General features: G+C 40.1%; 7 protein-coding genes across 7 annotated transcripts; 4 read left to right on the top strand and 3 right to left on the bottom strand.

Annotated features, from left to right (window-relative positions):
- Positions 1 to 289: 289 nt before the first annotated feature.
- On the top strand, positions 290 to 601 carry LOC307266740 (histone H4; the record flags this gene model as incomplete). The annotated part of the gene is made up of 1 exon (XM_080048836.1): positions 290 to 601. One exon carries the CDS (start codon positions 290 to 292, stop codon positions 599 to 601), a length of 312 nt encoding a protein of 103 aa, XP_079904962.1.
- Positions 602 to 2413: 1812 nt separating this feature from the next.
- On the top strand, positions 2414 to 2791 carry LOC307267101 (histone H2B type 2-E-like; the record flags this gene model as incomplete). Its single annotated transcript, XM_080049311.1, has 1 exon — positions 2414 to 2791. The coding sequence occupies one exon, from the start codon at positions 2414 to 2416 to the stop codon at positions 2789 to 2791; it is 378 nt and encodes a 125-aa protein (XP_079905437.1).
- A 1480-nt stretch (positions 2792 to 4271) lies between these two features.
- Positions 4272 to 4895, top strand: LOC307267092 (histone H1-like; the record flags this gene model as incomplete). The annotated part of the gene is made up of 1 exon (XM_080049302.1): positions 4272 to 4895. One exon carries the CDS (start codon positions 4272 to 4274, stop codon positions 4893 to 4895), a length of 624 nt encoding a protein of 207 aa, XP_079905428.1.
- Positions 4896 to 6920: 2025 nt separating this feature from the next.
- Positions 6921 to 7331, top strand: LOC307267094 (histone H3.2; the record flags this gene model as incomplete). Its single annotated transcript, XM_080049304.1, has 1 exon — positions 6921 to 7331. One exon carries the CDS (start codon positions 6921 to 6923, stop codon positions 7329 to 7331), a length of 411 nt encoding a protein of 136 aa, XP_079905430.1.
- A 951-nt stretch (positions 7332 to 8282) lies between these two features.
- Positions 8283 to 8666, bottom strand: LOC307267098 (histone H2A-like; the record flags this gene model as incomplete). Its single annotated transcript, XM_080049308.1, has 1 exon — positions 8283 to 8666. The coding sequence occupies one exon, from the start codon at positions 8664 to 8666 to the stop codon at positions 8283 to 8285; it is 384 nt and encodes a 127-aa protein (XP_079905434.1).
- A 7914-nt stretch (positions 8667 to 16580) lies between these two features.
- Positions 16581 to 16958, bottom strand: LOC307267100 (histone H2B 1.2-like; the record flags this gene model as incomplete). Its single annotated transcript, XM_080049310.1, has 1 exon — positions 16581 to 16958. The coding sequence occupies one exon, from the start codon at positions 16956 to 16958 to the stop codon at positions 16581 to 16583; it is 378 nt and encodes a 125-aa protein (XP_079905436.1).
- Positions 16959 to 17978: 1020 nt separating this feature from the next.
- Positions 17979 to 18290, bottom strand: LOC307267103 (histone H4; the record flags this gene model as incomplete). Its single annotated transcript, XM_080049313.1, has 1 exon — positions 17979 to 18290. The coding sequence occupies one exon, from the start codon at positions 18288 to 18290 to the stop codon at positions 17979 to 17981; it is 312 nt and encodes a 103-aa protein (XP_079905439.1).
- Positions 18291 to 25722: the final 7432 nt, after the last annotated feature.

Below are 25722 nucleotides of genomic sequence, written 5' to 3'. Positions count from 1 at the left end.
GATCAACATTTAAATAACATTTCAATATTAAATAAAGGTGTTTTTATATCAAAGCACATGAGGGACTTAAAATCCTGCCTGATTAAATTATATAATAATAAGGAGACTAATCAAAATGAAAAATCCCTGACGAGAAAGGTTCACTTAAAGAAACAGCTGCTGAGTTTGGCTCCTCCCACAACAGAGTCGCCCCTGTCCTCTCTCACGTCCGCAGAAAAGCTTTAAATACCGAGTCAGCCAGCTCTCAACTCATTCTTCTCTTTGGAGCTGAACATCTGTTGATTCTAAAATGTCTGGTCGAGGAAAAGGAGGCAAGGGGCTCGGGAAAGGAGGCGCCAAGCGTCACCGCAAAGTTCTCCGTGATAACATCCAGGGAATCACCAAACCCGCCATCCGCCGTCTGGCTCGCCGTGGCGGAGTGAAGCGAATCTCCGGTCTGATCTATGAGGAGACCCGCGGTGTGCTCAAGGTTTTCTTGGAGAACGTCATCCGTGACGCTGTCACCTACACCGAGCACGCCAAGAGGAAGACCGTCACTGCCATGGACGTGGTGTACGCTCTGAAGAGGCAGGGCCGCACACTGTACGGCTTCGGAGGTTAAACAGGACCGATCATAACAACAACCCAACGGCTCTTTTAAGAGCCACACACTACGTTTAAAGAGATTATTCCTAGAAATGTTCATTCAAAAGATTTCAAAATGCTTGTGCAGTAGCCTACTACTATAAAGTAGACCAAGACTAAATATTTCTGCAATACAAGTATATTTAATAATGCCTATGGGCATACATACAACATTCTAGATTCTGCTACAACAAATCTGAATGTGGCTATTTTGGCCAGATGAAGCTTTTTGAAGACTTAAAGCCAAATTGTTCACAAAAAGGTTAATTTCTCAAGGCTTCATTTGAACCGATTTAAACACAATTCAACCCCCCTGCTGGTCAAACAGTGTTAAATAGCCAGATATATTTGTAATACACTCGATACTGTCCTGCAACAGTGCAGCCATGGGAATGACTGACAAGTAAATACATCTTAATAAATGTATTCATGTATTAATTCATATAAATAAAACTTTGGCTATATTTTGTTTGGTGTATGAAACATGATAATGCAGAAATCTAATAAATCTGTCAATAAATATTGTCAAACTTTGTATTACTCATAATGACAGGAATACTTATTTTCAAACTGTCGCAGTGTTATAAAAAGGTAAGGGGCAGTGAATGTGCTTGTGCAACTTAAGGATTTGATTCATTTTTATTGAGAAACGAAATTTGTTCCACTGTGCTGGGGTTCAGACATTTTCTCCTTTTGGAAACATCTTCTCCTGCTTTGGAGAACACTCCGACTCTTTCACATGGCCCAGATGAGGCAGGGGTGCACAAGAAAGTCACAGCAAGTTGATAGGACATGCATGTCTACATCACTCACAAACCAGCAAATCGTCAACACTAACCCGCAAAGTGCGAGTGTATCCACAATACCCGAAGCACTTCTTGAACAAACGGCTTCGAACGTCATCAGTCACGTGATTCGCCCTAAACGATACAAGCCTCGGCACGTTACGACCCATTACTAGCTATTTCTGCTTTCCTTAGTTTAAACAGACTTGCAACAAGATGAGCATTTTCTATACTTACCCATCAATATGGTACACTACCCATTTCATCTGGTGAATCTTGAGTGCACACTGCCTGCTCTAAATGTACACAAAACATGGTCCATAACTGTTTCGTAATGGCCACTCAAAGATGTATTTAATGGAAATATTCTTGGTTAAATAAGGCAGTTATAAAGTTAAATAAAGTCTGTGAAAAACTGGAATTCCTATATTTTAACATGGATCAATTGCATTCTGGGTGTCAGAAGTGAACATTTTCTAAGGAATATTCTCACAACTGAATAAACAAACTTTCCTCACAGGACAATGTGATCCTGCAACACTGTTTGAAGTTAGAAATCTGTCCTGAAAAGTCACTGTTTTCAAAGTTGGTTTACAAACATATTCGAGTCATTCTACATTTAGTTCCAGGTTCCTCAAAATAATTTAGTTTAGATTTTTGATGATAGGCTCTGCACATGTAACCCCTCCCCCTTCTCTAAAACTGCATAGTGCACATTTAAAGTAATACATATTTGACTCATTCCACATGTCTTTCAACAAGCCTCCTTTACTCACAACCAATTCAAATATATAAATTCATGATAAATCTTCAAAATGTGTTCTTAGGGACAAGCACATCGTGTCTGCGCATGCTCAGTCAAGAACACCACAACAGCCAATCCTTTGCGAGGGCCAATCCTTTGCGAGGGATGACACATTCTAATTTACATCAGGCAGCTTATAAACTCAGCCTTGCATCTTCATTACAGTATTCTATTCAGCTGATCATTCACTGATCCGAACATGCCTGGAGCAGAGACCGTGAAAGCGCCCAAGAAGGGCTCCAAGAAAGCCGTGTCCAAAGCCGTCTCCAAGACCGGCAAGAAAAGGCGCAAGTCCAGGAAAGAGAGCTACGCCATCTACGTGTACAAAGTGCTGAAGCAGGTCCACCCCGACACCGGCATCTCCTCCAAGGCGATGGGCATCATGAACTCCTTTGTGAGCGACATCTTTGAGCGTATCGCCGGAGAAGCTTCCCGCCTCGCTCAATACAACAAGCGCCGCACCATCACCTCCCGGGAGATCCAGACCGCCGTCCGCCTCCTGCTGCCCGGTGAGCTGGCCAAGCACGCCGTGTCTGAGGGAACCAAGGCTGTCACCAAGTACACCAGCTCCAAGTAAAACACCTCGACGTTTTCCAACAAAACAAAGGCTCTTTTAAGAGCCACCCACATCATCAAAGAGTTACCACTTTCTAAAAAGTTAAGATAAATTCTAATAAGGATTGATCTTGTAAAGGTTACCACAGTGTAGCAGCTGTTATCCAACAATACTAAATAATAGAGGCCTGACTACTTTTGTCCACTTTACTGACCTATACAGTACAATTGAGTGTACACTGGGATTTTCTAGAATATTGTATGAAAAGGGAATGTCAGTTTAATCTGTCACTAGACACTACAACAAACTGCAGGTCACCTTTTTAAGGTAATCCTTCTTTTTCTCCAAAGGCTACAATGTATGAAAAATCACACTTTCCTAGTCTTTCAATAACGTCTGTCTGGTATTTTATCTAGTATGTAAATGCAACATCGATAGACAAGTGCAGTGTGGCTCACTGTTGAGACATTTTGAAATGTTCAAAAAAACAGCTCAAAAACACATGTCCATTTTCACACACGATGAAAAAAATAAAAAAACGTGTGTGAAAAGTGTTTTGTAGGCTATAGGACAGTTTTGCCATAGGATATGCTGCCCTTTAATACAACATATCAATCAATCAGCCATTACAACAACATCAAAACATATACAGTATTTGACAAAGCCTAAATGACGTAAAACAATTACTTTCAACATTAACATTATTTTTAATACAGAATTCAAAGTGTTTTTTATATTGCATTAACTTCTGGGGACTGAGTCGAGCAAATCTACAGACAGAACGCCTCCTACAAACTGGAGCTGATTGAAGAAATGAATTCAGTGCAGAATAAATAAAAATGAATTTACTGAAATGTGACATTGGATCATTATTATCTTAATGCGTTGTGTTGACAGTCTCTTCGTGTTAATTCTAACATTCGGTGGAAACACAAAGTATTTCCCCAGCGGATCCATATTGTCAGGAGTCCGTCTGACGGCCCGAGTCACCGGCAGCTTCCGTGTGTTTACTTCCACCAGAAACAGCTCTGATTTAAACCCAAAGAGACTCGCCACTACTGCCATTAAACTGTTCTTCGCTAGTCATATGTCCCTGCTAACTGGAAAACAAATTTAACATTAAATACACATCATTTTTAACCAGTTTAAGAGACGAAATGTGAAAGAAAGTCGCTGCGAGTTGCTCGAAGTGACGGTGTATTGGAGAGGTTTGAAGCTTCCTGGAGTTAAATAGACGCCTCCATGGCTTTAGAAATGAGCTCAGTCTGAAGAGAAAAGGGTTTTCTCTCTGCTAGAATAACATTCATGGTGTAAAACCTTTCTCTCATATGAGTTTTATCCCTGAAATGTGGAGGAGAAAACACAAAGTGTCGCCGCATTTGAGCCTGGCAGCAGAGCGGCTGTGTGCTTGACTCTCCACGGTTCTCATGTGCTGTATAAGTCCCGCCTCGTGCGCTCACTTCAGAATAGTTCAGACGAACGAACACAGTGAACAGTAAAGATGGCAGAAGAAGAAGCTCCAGCTCCAGCAGTTGCCCCGGTCAAAGCCCCGGCTAAGGCCGCAAAGAAGAAGGCTGCTGCCAAGCCCAAGAAGGAAGGACCCTCCCTCTCGAAGCAGATTATCAGCGCCGTGGCCGCGTCCAAGGAGCGCAAGGGAGTGTCTCTGTCTGCGGTGAAAAAGGCTCTGGCTGCTGAAGGCGTTGATGTGGCCAAGGCCAACAAACGCATCAACATCGCCGTGACCAAGCTGGTGACCAACGGGATTCTGGCCCAGACTAAAGGGACCGGGGCCTCCGGCTCTTTCAAGCTCGCCAAAAAGGAGCCCAAAGCCGCCAAACCAGTGAAGAAAGTGGTGAAGAAAGCCCCCGTTAAAGCCAAGAAGCCCGCCGTCAAGAAGTCCCCAAAGAAGAAGGCACCAGCAGCAAAGAAAGCAGTAGCAGCCAAGAAGTCTCCGAAGAAGACAGCGGCCAAGAAAGTCGTCAAGAAGCCCGCAGTGAAGAGTCCCAAGAAGGCTCCCGCTAAAAAGGCTGTGAAGAAAACCCCGGTGAAGAAAGCTCCCGTGAAGAAAACCCCGGTGAAGAAAGCTCCAGTAAAGAAAACTGCAGCTAAGAAGGCAAAGAAGTAAAGCGCTCCTTCATCCAGCATCACTCACCAAAGGCTCTTTTAAGAGCCACCACATCATACTAAAGAGATTTTCCTACACCATGATTTAAACACAACTAGGCTTTATGTTCGTTGTAGCTTCTGCGTGAAACAATGTAACACTTTGCAATAACAGGCTACGCCACATAAAATTGTAGGAACAAAGTAACAAATGGATGAACTAGGCTACTATTGGCTTATTGAATAACATGGCTATAGCCTACTACTTAGCAGGGACCAGGGATGGTTCAACTAACACTTTTTAGGCTAATTTTCCTAATACATGAAAAAACCAATTACACTGCTACAGCAAATGTTGCTATATTACTTCACAATTATATATTTATTCAAAGTAATAAATAAGTAGTAATATTTAAACATGGTCATTCTAATGTTTAACAACCCTGTACTGGGATGGTTGCAACGTGTACAATGTATCTAAATAATCAAATCAAATACTAGACATTTAGGAGTATTTTGCTTAATATTTCAACTACTCATTTTTTAAATAATGAAAACAACTACCAGGCCCATACTACTAGGTATAATTCAACATTTAAATACAATGGAATATCCAAACAATATAGTGACTCATCTAGAAATGATGTTGTATAGTATTAGGTTTTTAACATGTAAAATTAGGCCTAATATTACAACCCAGTACCACTTTAATAATATAATATAATAACAATTAGAATAATATATTTTCTTGTAAACTAGTTTAGCTTCTAGTTGGACATATATTAGACATTTAGATTTTAAGATAAGAATATATTGATTAAGGATACAGAGATTTGTTATCAGGACACTATCTGAAAAACAACATTTGATCAAGTTTTCTGTGAGTTTCATCTGTTTCAAACACTGTACATATGAGCATACAGAGTCAATTTCATCACTCTAGCTTGTTTCTGTTTTGGGAAATGCAGGGTGTTACAAACGTCCCTGGTCTCCCCTATTTACTATATTAATATAGTATAATACTCAATGTCTATAGTATTAAGTTACTATAGTAGTTACTCAATTACCTATGTAAGTAGTGACTATTATTGGTAGATCATTAGGCTTACTCAATAACTAGTCTTTGTAGTAGCTCATTCATTTTTCATTCTTCACTCAGTAACAACCTTTACACATTCTTGTACCTTATTGTAAAGTGTTACCCAATCTAAACCCTTCACTGAGACTCTTAGGAGACTACTCTTTTAAACAGGAAATTTAGATGAGGTGATTTAATGTCAGAAATACTTTCAGGGGGCAATGTATGGTATTGTATTGTAACACTTCCAGAATTTAGAATATGTAGAAATGCAATAGGCCAATGTGTAAAGTATTATTATTATTACCAGAAAGTATAGCCTAACAATAACAATCTAACAATAGTAATCAAATAAGTATATACATATGAACAATATAACATGTAGCCTACACAATGTAAGTACTGGAAAAACTAGAAACATGAAGTAGGCTAATACGTCTACAAATAGCTCTATTGATATTGTTAAGTAGCCTCTAGTCTATAAGTAGGCCTATATATAATATTTTGTAAACTATAATATTAACTAAGCCTACTAATTTACAAGGAGACATACATAGTTTCGCCACAATAAAGAGAAACAAGAATATGAAACATGAACTAATGATAGGCCTAAAATGTAAAATTAGAAGACAACATGAAAACAATATGAAACAGAGCAACAATAATCTGTTCTACATCAAACACTAGTGTCCGCTGTGGAGGAGGGCTTTACTTTGATTCTCCACATCAGTCTAGTTCAGATGTCCACTGTGTGTCCTGTTATACTCCTTACTGTCAGTAGGTGGCAGGATTGAGCCGTGGTGGAGGAGTGGTTAGTTTGAATTTCTTCTGTCCAATAGTTGATCATCTACAGCGCGCGCTTCTCTCTGTCTGGACCAATCAACGCTGAGCTCGCGCCGGCAGTTCCTTTATAAAGGCGCTGTTCACAGGCAGACTCCATTCTTACTTTCAAAAGACTGAGAAATCAAAATGGCCAGAACCAAGCAGACAGCCCGTAAATCCACCGGAGGCAAAGCTCCCAGGAAGCAGCTCGCTACCAAAGCTGCCCGTAAGAGCGCCCCCGCCACCGGCGGAGTGAAGAAGCCCCATCGTTACAGGCCCGGTACCGTGGCTCTGAGAGAGATCCGTCGCTACCAGAAGTCCACCGAGCTGCTGATCCGCAAGCTGCCCTTCCAGCGCCTGGTGAGGGAGATCGCTCAGGACTTCAAGACCGACCTGCGCTTCCAGAGCTCCGCCGTCATGGCTCTGCAGGAGGCTAGCGAGGCTTACCTGGTCGGCCTGTTCGAGGATACCAACCTATGCGCCATCCACGCCAAGAGGGTCACCATCATGCCCAAAGACATCCAGCTGGCCCGCCGCATCCGTGGAGAGAGAGCTTAAACTGACCACCTCTACCAACACCAACAACGGCTCTTTTAAGAGCCACACACTCGCAACCATGGAGCAAAATGTCCTCAAATCAGCTGTGCTCATTGTAATAACAAACCTATTGATCTCTAGGTCCATATGGGTCACATTATTAAATCTGGTACGTTTTATATCTTACATTAACCTTATTCATTCTGCACTGAAATCTATTTAGAGAATGGATTGTCTATTTTCAGTTTACTAACGTTATACACATTTGTATACTGATACTTTTTTTTAAAGAGACCTGGATATAGTTTAATCTATTCTTTGTATTATAAATGTATTCACATGTATAACCATTGGTGAATATGGGTCGCATATTATTAAATCTGGTACTTTTTATATATCAAACTTAATAATTTTTTAGGGAATGCATTGTTTATTTTTCAGTTGACTACCCTACACACGTTATACACATTTGTATACTGATTTTTAAGGGACTTGGATATAGGCTAATATATCTCATGTGTATTCACATTTAGTATTAGCCCCAAGTTGCCTATATAACGAACATTCCAATTGCCTACTCTTGCCTAAATTCGCCTCTGCACACAAACCTTGTATAACTTTGGCACGGCACTGGAACCTCGACCACTGCTTTGCTAAAGAGTGTAACTCAAATTCTCATTGGGACAGTGGGTCAATTAATTTAAGGTTAATTCACAATGCACTATTACACAGCCCATAAAAGAGTAATGCATTACACTAGTGACCATCATTGTATCTTTTGTATATTAGATCAGAAGTAGATGTGAAGATAATTGACCCACCTTCCAAAACTAGTTTGCAAGAAGTGAAGCTGAATATAGCCTGCCCTTAACCAATGCTGACATATTGTTACATTGGGGAGTGTTTCATCTTTAGTTTGAAGTGTGTGGCTCTTAAAAGAGCCTTTGTGTTTAGGTGAATCAGCCTTGGTGTTTACTTCTTGGAGACCTTCTCGGTCTTCTTGGGCAGCAGCACCGCCTGGATGTTGGGCAGCACGCCGCCCTGAGCGATGGTCACTCCGCCCAGCAGCTTGTTGAGCTCCTCGTCGTTGCGGACGGCCAGCTGCAGGTGACGGGGGATGATCCTGCTCTTCTTGTTGTCGCGGGCAGCGTTACCAGCCAGCTCCAAGATCTCAGCGGTCAGGTACTCCAGCACCGCCGCCAGATACACCGGAGCTCCGGCTCCGACGCGGTGAGCATAGTTGCCTTTTCTCAGCAGCCTGTGGACACGACCCACGGGGAACTGAAGCCCGGCACGAGAGGAGCGGGTCTTTGCCTTTGCTCTGACCTTACCGGCACCCTTTCCACGACCAGACATTTTTAAGCGATTGGAGTAATTACTGAAAACTAACGAGAGAAGAGGATGGCGTGCAGACAGCGCTCCATTGAACTTATAGCTCCCGGACTGCTCGCTGATTGGCTGGATAGCACGTTAGGGAAGTTGGCCTATCAGAATAGAGCTTCTGATCATATATTTTTTTCTAACTTTATTTAAACTTTTCAGCAAGACATACATACTGTAGTATTAAACAAAAATAGAAAATATTTACTGGATAAAAGCTGCCCACAGACGTGACTGTGGTGTAAATTGCAGCATAATGCTGGAAAACAGATGTAAGCTACAAGAGGCCGGAAAAGAAAGAAAAATAAGACGGCAAATCAAAGTGCTCTACAGGGCCAGAATAATACATTTAAATAGGCTAAAACATAAGAAAAAATATATTTGGCATTAAAGAGATTATAAAAACTAAAAGTGAGAACAGCCAGACAAATAGGCAGGTTCAAAATTATTGAGTGCCTGCAAACGGTCCAGACATGGAACGCTTGTTTTAAAAAAAAATCTAGGCCTACTTTTGTTTAGGCTTCTGTTTACGCTTCATTGTCAAAAGCTTATTGGATAATATTTGAGGACTGGACCAATTACCATTCAGCAGAGTTAAAGATCAGCATAATATTTGAGTAGTTTTCTAAATTTTTTTTTCAAAAATCTATCATTATTGTTTGTAATTGTTACTATTTGCTTATAGGATAAGATGTATTACAGGGAAATAAGCTGAATATTTTAGGATTTTATTGAAGAAATAAAATCAATGTAATACATAGGCCTACGTATTGATTGGGTTGTCAAGTCCAACTATGTTGCAATGGTAATGGTTTGTATGGAACACAGGTCAGGTAGGAGGGCCCTTCAGCAGAACATTGCTTGAGTCTCCAGGGGACTCATTTATAAAGGTGTGCGTAGAAACCTTCCCAAAACATTGCGTTCGAACAAAGCCAAGAATGTGCTACGCAAAAAATCCTTGTGTGATTGTGGATGTGATAAACTGCTAATTAATTACCCTTCCTGGGATCAATAAAGTTGTCTAATCTGATCTATAGCTGTAATTTTAGCCAATGCTGTTTTATTATCAATGTGTTGTGCGCAATGTAGGCTACTTTCAGTGTTTCAATGACATTATTGCAGCTTCATGACCGATCGGGAGTTCAGATGGTCGGATCTTGCTTAAAAGAATATAAATAACTTTAAGGATTGGTGTTTGTTTGACATGTGTCATGTTTAACATCCTGAGTGTGAATAGTCACATGCCATTTCAATGGTCATCAGTAGGAGTGATGGATACACACGTTACTGAAATGACTTGATGACAATCATCATGAAATCCCCCGATATGTGTCCTGCTAGATAGGCTATAGTCCATTCACGCACAAACAGGAGCTCCATAGACCGCATCCTACATGTTAAAACAGCGCCACCATCCCGTTGACTATGTTGTGGTGGGAAATGGTACTGCATCCAATATTCCCTAGTGCAGTTTAATAAGAGTTCCATTGTGAAAGGTGACGTTTAAAAAATAACAGAATTCAATAATTCTTAAATCCATATTACACGTCATTAGTTACCCATAATTCAATGGGGCAGCCTCGTTTAAAACGTATACAAAAGCCAATCATTTGAAAAGTACAGCCATTTACAATGTGAAAAGTGAAAAGAGTCTCAATGGGTTTAAATCATAGCTGTTTCTGGTGGAAGTAAACACACGGAAGCTGCCGGTGACTCGGGCCGTCTTCTTCTTTTCGGTTATTGGCGGGTTGCAACCATAACTTTTTTGGTGCATACCGTCACCAACTGTACTGGAGTCTAACAACCGCATTTATGTCATATAAAATAAATAATCAGATAACTATACTTGTATAGGAGGAGACAATAAAAAAATAAAAATAAAAAGGGGGGGGGGGGGGGGGTTAGGCTATACAAATACTAAATTCTTTTAACTAATCCTCCTGTGTCCTTTAAATATTCGATCACTGCTTTCTGTGCAAGTGTTACACCCTCCCCTACTGTTCCCAGTATGCCACCCAGACTCCACACTCTTCCTGCTTTCTGCACCCTACCAGCCAACCTCCTTCTCTCCCACAAGTACCTCTCACACTTCATCAACACATGCTTCACATTTTCTATTTTACCACATTCACATCGATCCGTACCACTTTTCCCAATTAAAGATAGAGTTTTATTTAGACCTGTATGCCCTATTCTCATTCTCGTGAGTATTGTTTCCTCCCTTCTATTTTTCCTTATAACACCATGAGCATTCACATTTTTTTGTACATTATAATAACTTCTTCCAGTGATTTCACTATCCCACATGTCCTGCCACTTTTTAGTTACTTCTTTTTTTAATATTGCTTTAACTTCTACTTTCCCAAAAGGCATATCTATAATATTATCCAGTTTAGTTGCTGTTTTGGCATTTTTATCTGCTCCCTCATTCCCTTTGATTCCTACATGGGCAGGAACCCATGTGTAATCTATATAAGTTTAGTTGAATTTCTAAAAGAAGGTCTTGTCTGCTAGAGTTCCAACTCTGAATACTTTGAAGGGCTGCCAGTGAATCTACGCATAAAACTACTCTATCTGGTCAAACTTCTTCCACCCACTGTAAGCCAATAATGATTGCCATCATTTCTGCTGAATAAACTGAAATTTGATCTAGCAATCTTTTACCAATATTGATGTGCATTGATGGAATATATACACCTATACCTACTTTGTCATATTCATCTTTGGAGCCATCTGTATAAATATCTAGGTAACTGTAATGGTTGTTTCTTATATACTTACTTGCCTTATACGCTTTCTCACCCTATTCCCACTCTTTTTTCATTTCTACTAAATTTAAATCTATCTCTGTTACAGGAAACAACCAAATTGGTACATTACTTATAGGATTAGTAGTCACTCTTATATTACTTACTCTATATTCTTCTGCTTTATCTTTAGCTATCCATCCAAATCCATTACTTTGAAATTTTCCATATTCCCAACATTCCTGAATTACAGTTTTGGCAGGGTTTTCACTTCCACATCCCTGCAGCCGACTCCAGTATTCAAGCAACATTTTCTCCCTTCTGAGTTCTATCGGGATTTCTCCTAGTTCTACATGTATAGCTTTAATGGGTGATGACCTCATTACCCCAGCACAAATCCTCAATGCTTTATTTATTACTCTATCTACACTAAAAAAAAATATAAACGCAACACTTTTGTTTTTGCTCCCATTTTTCATGTGATGGACTTAAAGATCTAAAATTCATTCCAGATACACAATTGTACCATTTCTCTCAAACATTGTTCACAAATCTGTCTAAATGTGTGATAGTGAGCACTTCTGCTTTGCTGAGATAATCCATCCCACCTCACAGGTGTGCCACATCAAGATGCTGATCTGACATCATGATTAGTGCACAGGTGTGCCTTAGACTGTCCACAATAAAAGGCCACTCTGAAATGTGCAGTTTTGTCTGACAGCAAAATGCCACAGATGCCACAAGCATTGAGGGAGCGTGCAATTGGCATGCTGACAGCAGGAATGTCAACCAGATCTGTTGCTCGTGCATTGAATGTTCATTTCTCCACCATAAGCCGTCTCCAGCAACTTCGCACAGCCATTGAAGAGGAGTGGACCAACATTCCACAGGCCACAATTGACAATCTGATAAACTCTATGCGAAGAAGATGTGTCGCACTGCATGAGGCAAATGGTGGTCACACCAGATACTGACTGGTTCTGAGTCCCCAGACCCCCAATAAAGCAAAAAAATGCACATTTCAGAGTGGCCTTTTATTGTGGACAGTCTAAGGCACACCTGTGCACTAATCATGATGTCAGATCAGCATCTTGATGTGGCACACCTGTGAGGTGGGATGGATTATCTCAGCAAAGCAGAAGTGCTCACTATCACACATTTAGACATATTTGTGAACAATGTTTGAGAGAAATGGTACAATTGTGTATCTGGAATGAATTTTAGATCTTTAAGTCCATCTCATGAAAAATGGGAGCAAAAACAAAAGTGTTGCGTTTATATTTTTGTTGAGTGTATATACATTAATGACTGTTTGTCCACTCCCCATTCTTTTCCAGCTATTGCCCTCATTAGATTAATAATTTTCTTGCACTTCAGTTCTATATTTTCCACCTGCGTTCTCCATGTGCCCTTTTGGTCTAGCCAAATCCCAAGATATTTGAATTTTTCAACTTTTTCCATGCATTCCCCATATAGTTTTATATTATGCGCATCTATCCTTTTTTTATTGGTTATTATCATAAAACATGATTTGCTTAAAGAAAGCTTAAAACCCCAGTTGTATGACCAATCTTCTACATTTCTAACTGCTTGCTTAATTGCATTCATCACTGTTGTAGTGTCCCTTCCCCTTGTCCAAATTGCCCCATCATCTGCGTACAAAGCCGGCCCAACTCTTCTGCCCAAATTCATAAATATATCATTGATCATGATGTTAAATAAAACTGGACTAATAGCGCTCCCTTGTGGAATTCCATTTTCAATTATCAGTTCATCAGATACTTCCGATCCCACTTTAACTTTAAATTTTCGCTCAGTTAGAAAATCTAGAACCCAGTTATAAAATCTTCCTCTAATCCCCATCTTGTTCAGTTTTATTAATAGTCCCTCCCTCCACATAGAATCGTAAGCTTTTTCAATATCAAAAAATACTATGGTCATTAACTCCTTCATTTTAAACGTTTTCTCCATCTCATTACTGACTTTAACTACAGCATCCATAGTTGATCGCCCCTTCCTAAATCCATTTTGATACAAAGCAAAAAGTCCTCTATGTTCAATAAAATAATTGAGTCTCCTAACTAAAATCTTCTCCATCCATTTACAGAGGTGGGAAGTTAGGGCAATAGGTCTATAATTACCAGCACTGCTTGCACCTTTCCAGGTTTATTGAATGGCAATATTAATGCACTTTTCCAACTTCTTGGCATCGTCCCTACTTCCCATATCTTATTAAATAAATGCAAAATTAGTTCAAGTACTTTTTCTGGCAATTTTTTGAACATCATATAGCTTAGTTGGTCCTCTCCAGTAGCAGCATTCCCAGCTCCATCTAATACTATAACCAATTCATTCATGGTAATCTCAGCATCCATTGCACTTTCCTCCCTATCTTTCTTTAAATACACATCTTTATTTTCCTTTAAGATTTCATTTTTCCTTTTGTTTGTGTTTATCATTCTAAGTGATCACCACTATGCACACTAGCAAATGCCTTTCCTAACAAATCTGCTTTTTCTTTATCTGTAATTGCCAGTATTTCACCGTCCTCCAACACAGATATTTTAGTAAATATTTTTTTTCCACTAATTTTTTTCAACATTTTCCAAACATCTCCTATTTTAACTTCCCTCCCTATAGTAGAACAGTAGTCCCTCCAAGCGCTCCTTTTACTATTTTGGATCACTTTACGTGCTATAGCCTTTTTCCTCTGATAATTGATTATATTCACTTGATTTAGATTATTACGTAATATTGACTCGGACCGTCAGACGGACTCCTGACAATATGGATCCGCTGGGGAAATACTTTGTGTTTCCACCGAATGTTAGAATTAACACGAAGAGACTGTCAACACAACGCATTAAGATAATAATGATCCGATGTCACATTTCAGTAAATTCATTTTTATTTATTCTGCACTGAATTCATTTCTTTAATCAGCTCCAGTTTGTAGGAGGCGTTCTGTCTGTAGATTTGCTCGACTCCCAGAAGTTAATGCAATATAAAAAACACTTTGATTTCTGTATTAAATATAATGTTAAGTAATTAATTACGTTATTTAGGCTTTGTCAAATACTGTATGATAAGTTTTGATGTTATTGTAATGGCTGATTGATTGATACATATGTTGTATTAAAGGGCAGCGTATCCTATGGCAAAACTGTCCTATACAAAACACTTTCACACATTTATTTTTTTCATCGTGTGTGTGAAAATGGACATGTGTTTTTGAGCTGTTCTTTGTCACTGGTAATAGAACATTTCAAAATGTCTCAACAGTGAGCCACACTGCCAGAGCCGGCCCAAGGCATAAGCGAACTAAGCGGTCGCTTAGGGCCCCTGACCGCCAGGGGGCCCCCCTCCAAAAAAAAAAGTTAGTTGTAAGTTATCATACAACAAAAGGAATACAATGTTTTGGTCTGGATAATTAAAAGCCTAAAAATTTAATCAGTTCATCTTGGAGGTAATTCGAAATGATCTGATCATGTCACGTTCACATCCATGCACAGTGTGCATTGAGTTTATTTAAAAACAATTGGAAATGGGGCTGCCCTCAGTTGCCCATGCACTGTGTATAGTCTATAGCCTATTTCAGCCTCGTCTGTGGAAAAAAGATACAGTAGCTGGACAACAGAGTTCTTCTGCTTCGTTCCTCTCACTGCATTTAAATGCATTCATTATATTACAGAGAAATATGTCCCATAAAAGGAAAAGAGCTCCAAGCCCAACCCAGAGGACCCTCCATAATTTTTTATTTTATAATAATATGTTTATGGAAAATCCATGTGTCCTTCTTCAATAGCTTCTAATTCATCTGACCCAGTGTCTCCAAATTATTTGTTCACACAAAATTTCTCAGATTTAGCCTCTTAATTTTCACCTTGAATTGCACCAGATTCATAGCCTGGAAATCCAGACCCTGATATCTTGAACGATAGAGGGTCTGGCGACGATCAATTGTAATTTCCAACTCAAGGGGCGGCTCCTACTCGTGCATTTCAAATGCCACTGCACGCAGTTGGATAGCACTACAACCAATCACAGCGATGCACAAGGCGACGTAAGCCCCTTTTGTTTAGCGAACAGCTGTTAAACTGTTAAATTAAACGTTTGCCGTTGTCGGTCGGCAAAATAGAACATTCCACTTATTTGCTAATGAAAGATTTGATTGCCGTCTTCCAAATCGTTAAGGGTCGAGGCCAAAGCAGTCTCAAACTCACACAACATATCCGCAGCCATCTCTGATGTTTACTATCACGGCTTCGACGTTGCATGCACGTCACTGTCGTCATCCGGTTACGTCCTCCCCAGAGTACCATATAAGGGGCTCTGGCGCGCCCGCCAGATTTCTGGCTTTCTTGATAAGCTTCAACGGAGCGTGTCCAGACCAACACATGCAGCAAATTTAATTTGCCAGCGCCTAGTGGCAGGTCTGGGAATGCCAGGCTACCAGATTCATGCATTTCACTTTAAAAAGGTTAAAAAAATCTCCCGGTGGGGCATACTCCCGGGCCCCCCTAGGAGGGTCAGGAACTCGGCTGTCTAATATTTTCACACAGCTGTACAGTGGAGGCACTAGCGGAAAACACTGGGTGTGTGAATGATATTTAACAAAGATCCATAGTTTCAGCAGCGCTAACATTAGAGAGGAGCCCCCTAATCATATTTCGCCTAGGGCCCCATGAAGGCTTGGGCCGGCTCTGCACACTGCACTTGTCTATGGATGTTGCATGCATTTACATACTAGATAAAATACCAGACAGACATTATTGAAAGACTAGGAAAGTGTGATTTTTCAAACATTGTAGCCTTTGGAGAAAAAGAAGGATTACCTTAAAAAGGTGACCTGCAGTTTGTTGTAGTGTCTAGTGACAGATTAAACTGACATTCCCTTTTCATACAATATTCTAGAAAATCCCAGTGTACACTCAATTGTACTGTATAGGACAGTAAAGTGGGTAAAAGTAGTCAGGCCTTTATTATTTAGTATTGTTGAATAAAAGCTGATACACTGCAGTAGCCTGTACAAGATCAATCCTTATTAGAACTTTACATAATAACTTTGAGAAAGTGGTAACTCTTTGATGTTGTGGGTGGCTCTTAAAAGAGCCTTTGTTTTGTTGAATTACGTCGGGGAGTTTTACTTGGAGCTGGTGTACTTGGTGACAGCCTTGGTTCCCTCAGACACAGCGTGCTTGGCCAGCTCACCGGGCAGCAGGAGGCGGACGGCGGTCTGGATCTCCCGGGAGGTGATGGTGCGGCGCTTGTTGTATTGAGCGAGGCGGGAAGCTTCTCCGGCAATACGCTCAAAGATGTCGCTCACAAAGGAGTTCATGATGCCCATCGCCTTGGAGGAGATGCCGGTATCAGGGTGGACCTGCTTCAGGACTTTGTACACGTAGATGGCGTAGCTCTCTTTCCTGGACTTGCGCCTCTTCTTGCCGGTCTTGGAGACGGTTTTGGACACGGCTTTCTTGGAGCCCTTCTTGGGCGCTTTGACGGTCTCTGCTCCAGGCATGTTCGGATCAGTGAAGGATCAGCTGAATAGAATGCTGTAATGCAGTTGCAAGGCTGAGTTTATAAGCTGCCTGATGTAAATTAGAATGTGTCATCCCTCGCAAAGGATTGGCTGTTGTGTTGTTCTAGACTGAGCATGCGCAGACACGATGTGCTTGTCCCTATGAGCACATTTTGAAGATTTATCATGAATTTATATATTTGAATTGGTTGTGTGTAAAGGAGGCTCGTTGAAAGACATGTGGAATGAGTCAAATATGTATTACTTTAAATGTGCACTATGCAGTTTTAGAGAAGGGGGAGGGGGTTACATGTGCAGAGCCTATCATTAAATATATAATCTAAATTATTTTGAGGAACCTGGAACCAAATGTAGAATGACTAGAATATGTTTGTAAACCAACTTTGAAAAGAGTGACTTTTCAGGACAGCTTCCTAGCTTCAAACAGTGTTGCAGGGATCACATTGTCCTGTGAGGAAAGTTTGTTTATTCAGTTGTGAGAATATTCCTTAGAAAATGTTCACTTCTGACACACCCATGTTAGAATATAGGAATTCCAGTTTTTCTCAGACTTTATTACTGCCTTATGTAACCAAGAATATTTCCATTAAATACATCTTTCTATAGAGTGGCCTATACGAAACACTGTTATGGACCATGTTTCATGTACATTTAGAGCAGGCAGTGTATACTCAAGATTCACCAGATGAAATGGGTAGTGCACCATATTGATGGGTAAGTATAGAAAATGCTCATCTTGCTGCAAGTCTGTTTAAACTAAGGAAAGCAGAAAGGCCACATTCACATTTGGTTTAGCACAATCTAGAATGTGTTGTATGTAGGCCTATATAATTACTTGTATAGCAGACGTATAAGGTAAGTCTGGGTCTACTTTATAGTAGTAGGCTACTGCACAAGCGTTTTGAAATCTTTTGATTGAACATTTCTAGGAATACTCTCTTTAAACGTAGTGTGTGGCTCTTAAAAGAGCCGTTGGGTTGTTGTTATGATCGGTCTTGTTTAACCTCCGAAGCCGTACAGTGTGCGGCCCTGCCTCTTCAGAGCGTACACCACGTCCATGGCGGTGACGGTCTTCCTCTTGGCGTGCTCGGTGTAGGTGACGGCATCACGGATGACGTTCTCCAGGAAAACCTTGAGCACACCGCGGGTCTCCTCGTAGATCAGACCGGAGATTCGCTTCACTCCGCCACGGCGAGCCAGACGGCGGATGGCGGGTTTGGTGATTCCCTGAATGTTATCTCGGAGAACTTTACGGTGACGCTTAGCGCCTCCTTTCCCGAGCCCCTTGCCTCCTTTTCCTCGACCAGACATTTTAGAGTCAACAGATTTACAGCTCCAAAGAGAAGAATGAGTTGAGAGCTGGCTGACTCGGTATTTAAAGCTTCTCTGCGGACGTGAGAGAGGACAGGGACGACTCTGTTGTGGGAGGAGCCAAACTCAGCAGCTGTTGTTTTTAAGTGAACCTTTCTCGTCAGGGATTTTTCATTTTGATTAGTCTCCTTATTATTATATAATTTAATCAGGCAGGATTTTAAGTCCCTCATGTGCTTTGATATAAAAACACCTTTATTTAATATTGAAATGTTATTTAAATGTTGATCATTCTCATCAGGCCTTTAGCTGCCACTGAGGAAACAGAGGGTTGAACTCTGCTCTGTATTTTATCTGGGGATTTAATGACATGTTTTGCCTTTCTTAAGGTTAGTTTAAGTTAGGCCTATTGGTGTCAAGACCAGTGTGTATGTTTTTGGCTCGTTAAACTGAACTGTTTCTGATGAATGAACATGTAGTATTAAAATAATGTGACATGTTAGTGATATGTTAGCATGTATTCAATGGTTGCATGACTGACCTGTACAGTGATCTTTAGAACCGTCACAGAGCTGCTGAAGACATTTCATGAGGACATTTTCTTTCAAATCCTCAGGGGAGATTTAACAACAGAAAAATCAGATTTATTTGAAATTGCATCATCGATAAAACATTACATAGTTTAAAATGTACATAAGTTAATGATGGGATGTGCGTATCATATGCACGCGGAATTGGCATTTGGCGTATGTATGTACTGCACGCATTTTGAAAGTGTAAAACCGTGCAATGTGTACACATGTTGAAGAGACTGGGTTGAATAAACATAAAATGAAGTCAAATCAATGTGTTCAGTACCAGGGGCCTCATTTATCAACAGTGCGTAGAAAAGGTTCTAAACTCACTCTTACGAATGAAATTTAGTATGTGCTTACATACAAAAAAATCGGTATTTATCAAACGTGCGCTGGCCTATCGTACGCACACCAGTAAGTCATCAATCTTGATAAATCCCACATGTTCTTAAGTACCATGCTCGTTCACGCTCAGACCGTTTGCATTCAGAAACGCCTCCAATTAACCATATATGGTCACAACACATCCCTTTATCAACCACCTGAATGTGTTTTATCCCTCTCCGCTACAATGGCAAAGAGGGCAACAAAAATAAACTTCTCCAACACATAAATGGAAACCCTTGTAAACGAGGTTGAATCAAAGCAAAACATATTTTGTTGGCTCACTTAGTGCAGGCATTAAAACAAAAGAAAGCTTGCTGCATGGGAAAATGTGATATTTTCGAGCAAGTTGTAAGGCAACGGCATTGTTTGGGGTCCGCGATCTGACAACTTTACGTGCAGTCATTCATAAACTCTTTCAATAAATACGAGATGAAGATAAGTTCCTAACAACATTAGAGTGAATGAAGTGAAATGAGTGATTGGCGAGTCTGGCGAGTCACCGCGGCTCGTCCAGCTCACAGCTGAGTGCTGTCAGATGAGACGCACAGAGAGCATCGGAGGGATCCTCCGCTTCAAAATATGTAAACGTGCGACACATTTAAGGAATAATCAATTAGAGTTTAAATAAAAATAAGTCAGCCATATAACTATTTATTGCATTTAGGATGTTAGCTCATTTGGACGCTGTTTTGACCATCTGTTTTCATTGATGTATTGGCGATTTTATATCTACTTCAGTTTCATTACTGAGTCGTGATCAGTGTTCTTAAAGAAACAAAGATTATAAAACAAGAGGTCCAAAACACAGATGATGATTAAACAAACAAATGTATGACTTTATATTACCCTAGAAATGCACGGGTGGATTTGACGCGTGGCGATTATAGGTATAAAGAGAACGCTGGCGGTTCTAGTGTTAGTGCAGACGTTGAAACTCTTAAATGCTTTGCTTTGTGCTTGTAATATCGCTATTCTACCACTAGATTATGTTCGTAAGCATGGTCAGAGTTGTGCTTACATTTACACACATTCATAAGTCTAAGTACATTTTGGTAAATTCCATATTTTGCGTGGCAATGTTCTTACGCCCTACTTACGCACAGATTTGTGCGTAAGTACGGTTGATAAATGAGGCCCCAGGGGCCTCATTTATCAACAGTGCGTAGAAAAGGTTCTAAATTCACTCTTACGAATGAAATTTAGTATGTGCTTAAGTACAAAAAAATCGGTATTTATCAAACGTGCGCTGGCCTATCGTACGCACACCAGTAAGTCATCAATCTTGATAAATCCCACATGTTCTTAAGTGTCATGCTCGTTCACGCTCAGCCCATTTGCATTCAGAAACGCCTCCAATTAACCATATATGGTCACAACACATCCCTTTATCAACCATCTGAATGTGTTTTACCCCTCTCCGCCACAATGGTAAAGAGCCGAGGGTAACGAAAAGAAACTTCTCCAACACAGAAATGGAAACCCTTGTAAACGAGGTTGAATCGAAGCAAAACATATTTTGTTGGCGCACTTAGTGCAGGCATTATATGGAAGAGTTTATTAGACTTTAATATCTGTGAAAGCAAAACAGTTTTGTAAAAGCACAGAAGACAATTGACAAGTGTGTATCATGATTCACACGTATTTCACTATCCACAAACCTGTAATTTTTGACTTGCAAATATGTAGAACTTACTCTGAAAATACAAAGTCATATTTACGCATTTACGGATCTGTTTCTGCTTGTGAAAAGGGGTTTGCATATTTGTGGATTGCCTCCTGTGAGTTTGTGAGCCACATTACATTTTTACATAATTTTGTCCAACTTCTACCACCGAGATCTGTAGAACAAGCGTTACAAATGTGAAGTGCAATAATTTGTATGTGTGTAATTGTGTTTTGTAAAGTTATATCCACACAAAGAAAAAGCGATTTGCAAATATGTAGAATTTAGTCTGTAAATGTGTATTTTAATTTTGCATAATTTTTTAATTTTTTTTTAATGCAAATAGTTTCACCACAAAAAAAGACATGTCAACTCTTATTTACACATTTACAGAACCATTTCTACATGTGAAACTGGCTCTGCGCATTTGTGGATCGCTTCCTGTGCGCTCACGGAATATTGTCCCATTCGTGCCGCAGGGATCTGCAAAACGCCACCTGTAAAATGAGACCTGTATTTTGAATTCTGTACTTTAGGTGCAGTTAGACAGGTCCACCAGCAGATGGCGCACTCGCGGCGCAGCCTTTATCTATCGGCGAACCACATGGTCCCCTTGACCAATCAAAAGAGCTTGTTTAGGGGCGGCCACCTCATTGGTTCATTTGGAGGCCTGTCACACGAACAGAGGAGGGAAAAAAAGCTGTCCACAGCTCAAGCTCATTCTCGAGTTCGTCGGACATTATTCCTCGTTAGTGAGCAGGAAAGCAGCTGGCTGCAGACTAGCGGAGCTGAGTATCGGTGATAAGAGAGGTATGTTGTTATGCTGACCCACCATTATACTATCATACAGTAGTTTGTGCGCTGGTCACCTGCGAGGGTAATCAGCATTTCTTGCTAGGCTATTTAGCGAGCTAGCTGACATGTTACACACTAAGCATGATTATTTGAGTTTGTCGCCATCATTTTTAGCACACAGACATGCCGCGACCCGCGACAGGCAAAGCTTCTCCCTTTCATATAATATTTCAATTGTAATACAACAATATGCCAACTAATTAGATGGTCATTTAAATGCAGGCTATACATGTGTGGGGCATACCTCTAAAAAAAATTAACGTTTTACTCTTAGTAATATGTGTGTTGGTCACCTCCTGTGTATCTAGTAAATGGTGTTACAGGGTTAAAGTGATAGTATTGTGAGCTTGGTGTAGTTAAAGAATTGCAGTAACATTGCCAAAGTATTGTGATCAGATGAGTTTCATAATTATGCACTTCAGGGGAGATTGCCATTATAAGAATTTAGCATGGTAAAACATGATTAGCATCACCTTGTTTATTTTTATATTATCCATAGTTTACAACGTAACACATGCTGTCAAAGAAAGGTACTACAAGCCTCCCCCTGACTGTTATGGTGCTTTCAGCTAGACCTGATTTAAAATAAAATAATGCTAAGAATACCAAGAGCCAGTAGAAGTGTAATGAGATTGTTATTAAAACATGTATATTCGTGTCACATGATTGTGTAACCTATAAGGTTACTGTCATTCTTGTAACATATGGTATTTTTCCTCCTTTAGGAAATGCTGCTGAATCATTGACTGACTGCACTACGGACCAGCAAAGCTGTCACCATGGTGCACCTGTGGACCTAGACCAGGGGTCGGCAACCCAAAATGTTGAAAGAGCCATATTGGACCAAAAAAACAAAAAACAAATATGTCTGGAGCCGCAAAAAATTAAAAGCCTTACATAAGCCTTATAATGAAGGCAACACATGCTGTATGTATCTATATTAGCTATATTAGCCTACTATCAAAATGACTAAGTTGGCTACAAATACATTATGAGCCTTCACAATTAAATGTATTTTTCCCCGCAGCGCATCCTAGAGAATGACGCACCACGTGACTACTCTGTTGTACGATGCCGCCTCAAGTTTAACTTCATCACAATATTAATGAATTATGTTTCATTGCTTTGATGAAATTAAAGAAATGCAATAAAGAAATCAGATTTTTTATGTCGTTTTTATTTTGAGGATTCGAAAACAACAACAACAAAATGGAACGTGCATAACGTGCCCCTTATCTGGGCAACAAACGGAGTGTAATAAAACGCAGCCTGCATTTATAAAAATAAAACAGCAGCCTTTTGAAAAGGTAAAGTATATAAAATCAAATTAAGACAGTTTAGTTTGATTTCTGTGCAAATGCCAAGCAAGTCAGTGCAAGGGTAAAACGCAGCAGCATCCTCTTCACTTTTGACACGCAACCAACGCAGCTATATCCTCGGACCTGAGCAACAAAACACAATAATGTCCCTAAGTGTCATTCCAAATATACACTGACAAAAATCAGAAATCACTTTATAAAAAAAAGCCACTTTGTTACTAAATATGTGCCTATGACAGGATTGTGTTCTTACCCGTTTAATGTGACTTCTGTTTTCGGACATCACCCGTCAGCTTCTCAACATCGGGCATGTAAAATGTAACTTTAATCTTGACGCAGGACTGCAAGCTGTCATCTGTGAGGCGGGTGCGATATTTTGATTTGATGTAGTTCATGTTTGAGAAGATCTGCTCGCACAGGTATGTTGATCCAAATATGGATAATACTCCAAATGCATATAACTTCATGTTCCTGTAACTGTCAGGAAGAGCATTCCATGTGTCATAGACAAGTTTCTCGGGTGTTGGGAGGCTTTCCATTTCGCTCCATTTGTGGCTTTGGGCAAGCTGGGCTTTCTGGCGAATGACGTCTTCAAGCTCGGCTGTCAGATGTTTGAATTTGGACACCCATAAATCTTTGTCGGCTATATCAGCCATTTCCATTTCAAGGTCAGCCTGATTTACTCCTGGGAATGTGCTCAACAAGGATGGGTCAATCTCCAGGGGTGTGACAGGGAAAGACAGTGTCATTTTTTCCTTTCGGAACTCACAAAATCTGCTCCCAAATGCAGTCTCCAGGGAGCCACCAGGGCAGCGCCAAAGAGCCGCATGCGGCTCCAGAGCCGCGGGTTGCCGACCCCTGACCTAGACCATCTCCAGTTTATACTGTTACGGGACCAAACCAACTTCAGATCCCACATGCAAATCATTGGTTATGTGAAGGGTCATCTCTCTCATATCCCGGTTAAAATGACCCTATAGATATCACACTCAAGGACTAAAGGCAGTGCATTAACCCAATGCTCATTACTTGGTTACCCATGTACATTTTGCATTAGTCCATTGTATACAAGTTGGAAAATTACAGAAATAAAATAAACAAGTGAATGTATTTGAGCATATGGTTTCATGTTTTGCATGTTGATGAAGTGGGATGTTCCACTTGCTTCCACTCATGTCAGCCCTGGGAATCTCCCAGCCAATCCAGAATTTGACCATTTTAAAGCTTGTGGAAGTGCAAACGACTAAAGGACTGTACTAACAATTACCAAAGAACTGGAAACGGAGATAATTGAGTAACTGCATGCTTGACACAGACACATACGGCTAGTTTGAAAATGGTTAAGGGGTGAAAATATTGTATTTATACTGTACACATTTTATTTGTTTTAGGGGGTAATTGTTTTTTGCTGCTTGCCCTGTTCACAGGCGTTACATTGCTATGCTCGGGCACTCCTGCCTGCTTGTACAAACTGTGTGATGTCGACCACAATCTACTGCAGCTAAAACACAATGACTATGGATAACCAAATTCTGCAAATAATCTGAACTGAATCCAAACACTGTATCCTGAGGATGTATGTCTATTTGACATGTTTCTTTACTTTTTATGCATCGCTATGGACCCATTTGTGAATCTGAAATAAATTATGGATATCCCTTGAATGGCCACATAGTGTGTTGCTGTGAGTTCACTTTGTCCATGGGCCAGACCAGAAATCGGTACAATCTTGGTGCTCATGTGCACCTCTCGAATATGTATTGATGCGATATACCTTTTATATTTTAAGCTTTATGGTGGTTTTCCCCTCTTACAGCAAAAGTAAGAGCTAGTCATTGAAGGTGAGACACTGCAGGGGAATAGGATATGTTATATTTGTAGATATCATCTTGAAACTTTTCCAGTTGATTACTAGCATTAAAACAATTCGTTTTTGTGTTACCATTTGTTCAGAAATGCTTTATAAATATTCTATTCTGACTGCAGAGATGCTAATTCACGGAAAGGGGTGCATAAAGGGCAACTAGTGAGCTCTTGTAAAGCTGTTGGGAAAGTCCTAAGCCCTCAATTAATTAACATGCTGAAAATTGCTTTTAATTTAAAGGCTCTATCCATCCTGGCTTTATCCAACATCTATATTTTGGTTTGATTTTGCTTTTGCAAATGTTCACAAAATAAGTCACTGTATCCTGAGGATGGATGTTTATTTGACATGTTTCTTTACTTTTTGGCATTGCTATGGACCTATTTGTGAATCTGAAATAAAGAATGATTGGTAGGGTGAGTTGCCCAAATGTGGGACACTGCCTAATGTGGGACACCTAAGGTCTAGAGCATTTATCTTTTATTTCTAACACATGTAAATAAATAATATTGTTGTCAAATCCAAGCAGGGGTTCCCTGTGATTGAAATCACATGAATTTACAATTTTGATTTTAAAGATAAGGGAGTCAAAAAGGAAGTAAACCATGTGAAGTCCAGACAAAGGACAGTGACATGGTTTGAGAGGAACTCAATGCTAAGGCTATACATTTTTCATTAACAAAACAATGTTGCCATTTGTTATCAGATTATGTTTATGATACAACTATGCATCAAAGTATGCAATGATATTGGGAAAATGTTTTAAGTT

This window comes from Ammodytes marinus (assembly GCF_949987685.1).
Source record: "Ammodytes marinus genome assembly, chromosome: 20".
NCBI lineage: Eukaryota > Metazoa > Chordata > Actinopteri > Uranoscopiformes > Ammodytidae > Ammodytes > Ammodytes marinus.
The sequence above is the reverse complement of the archived record's forward strand: the minus strand, read 5'-3'. Positions and strand labels throughout refer to the sequence as shown.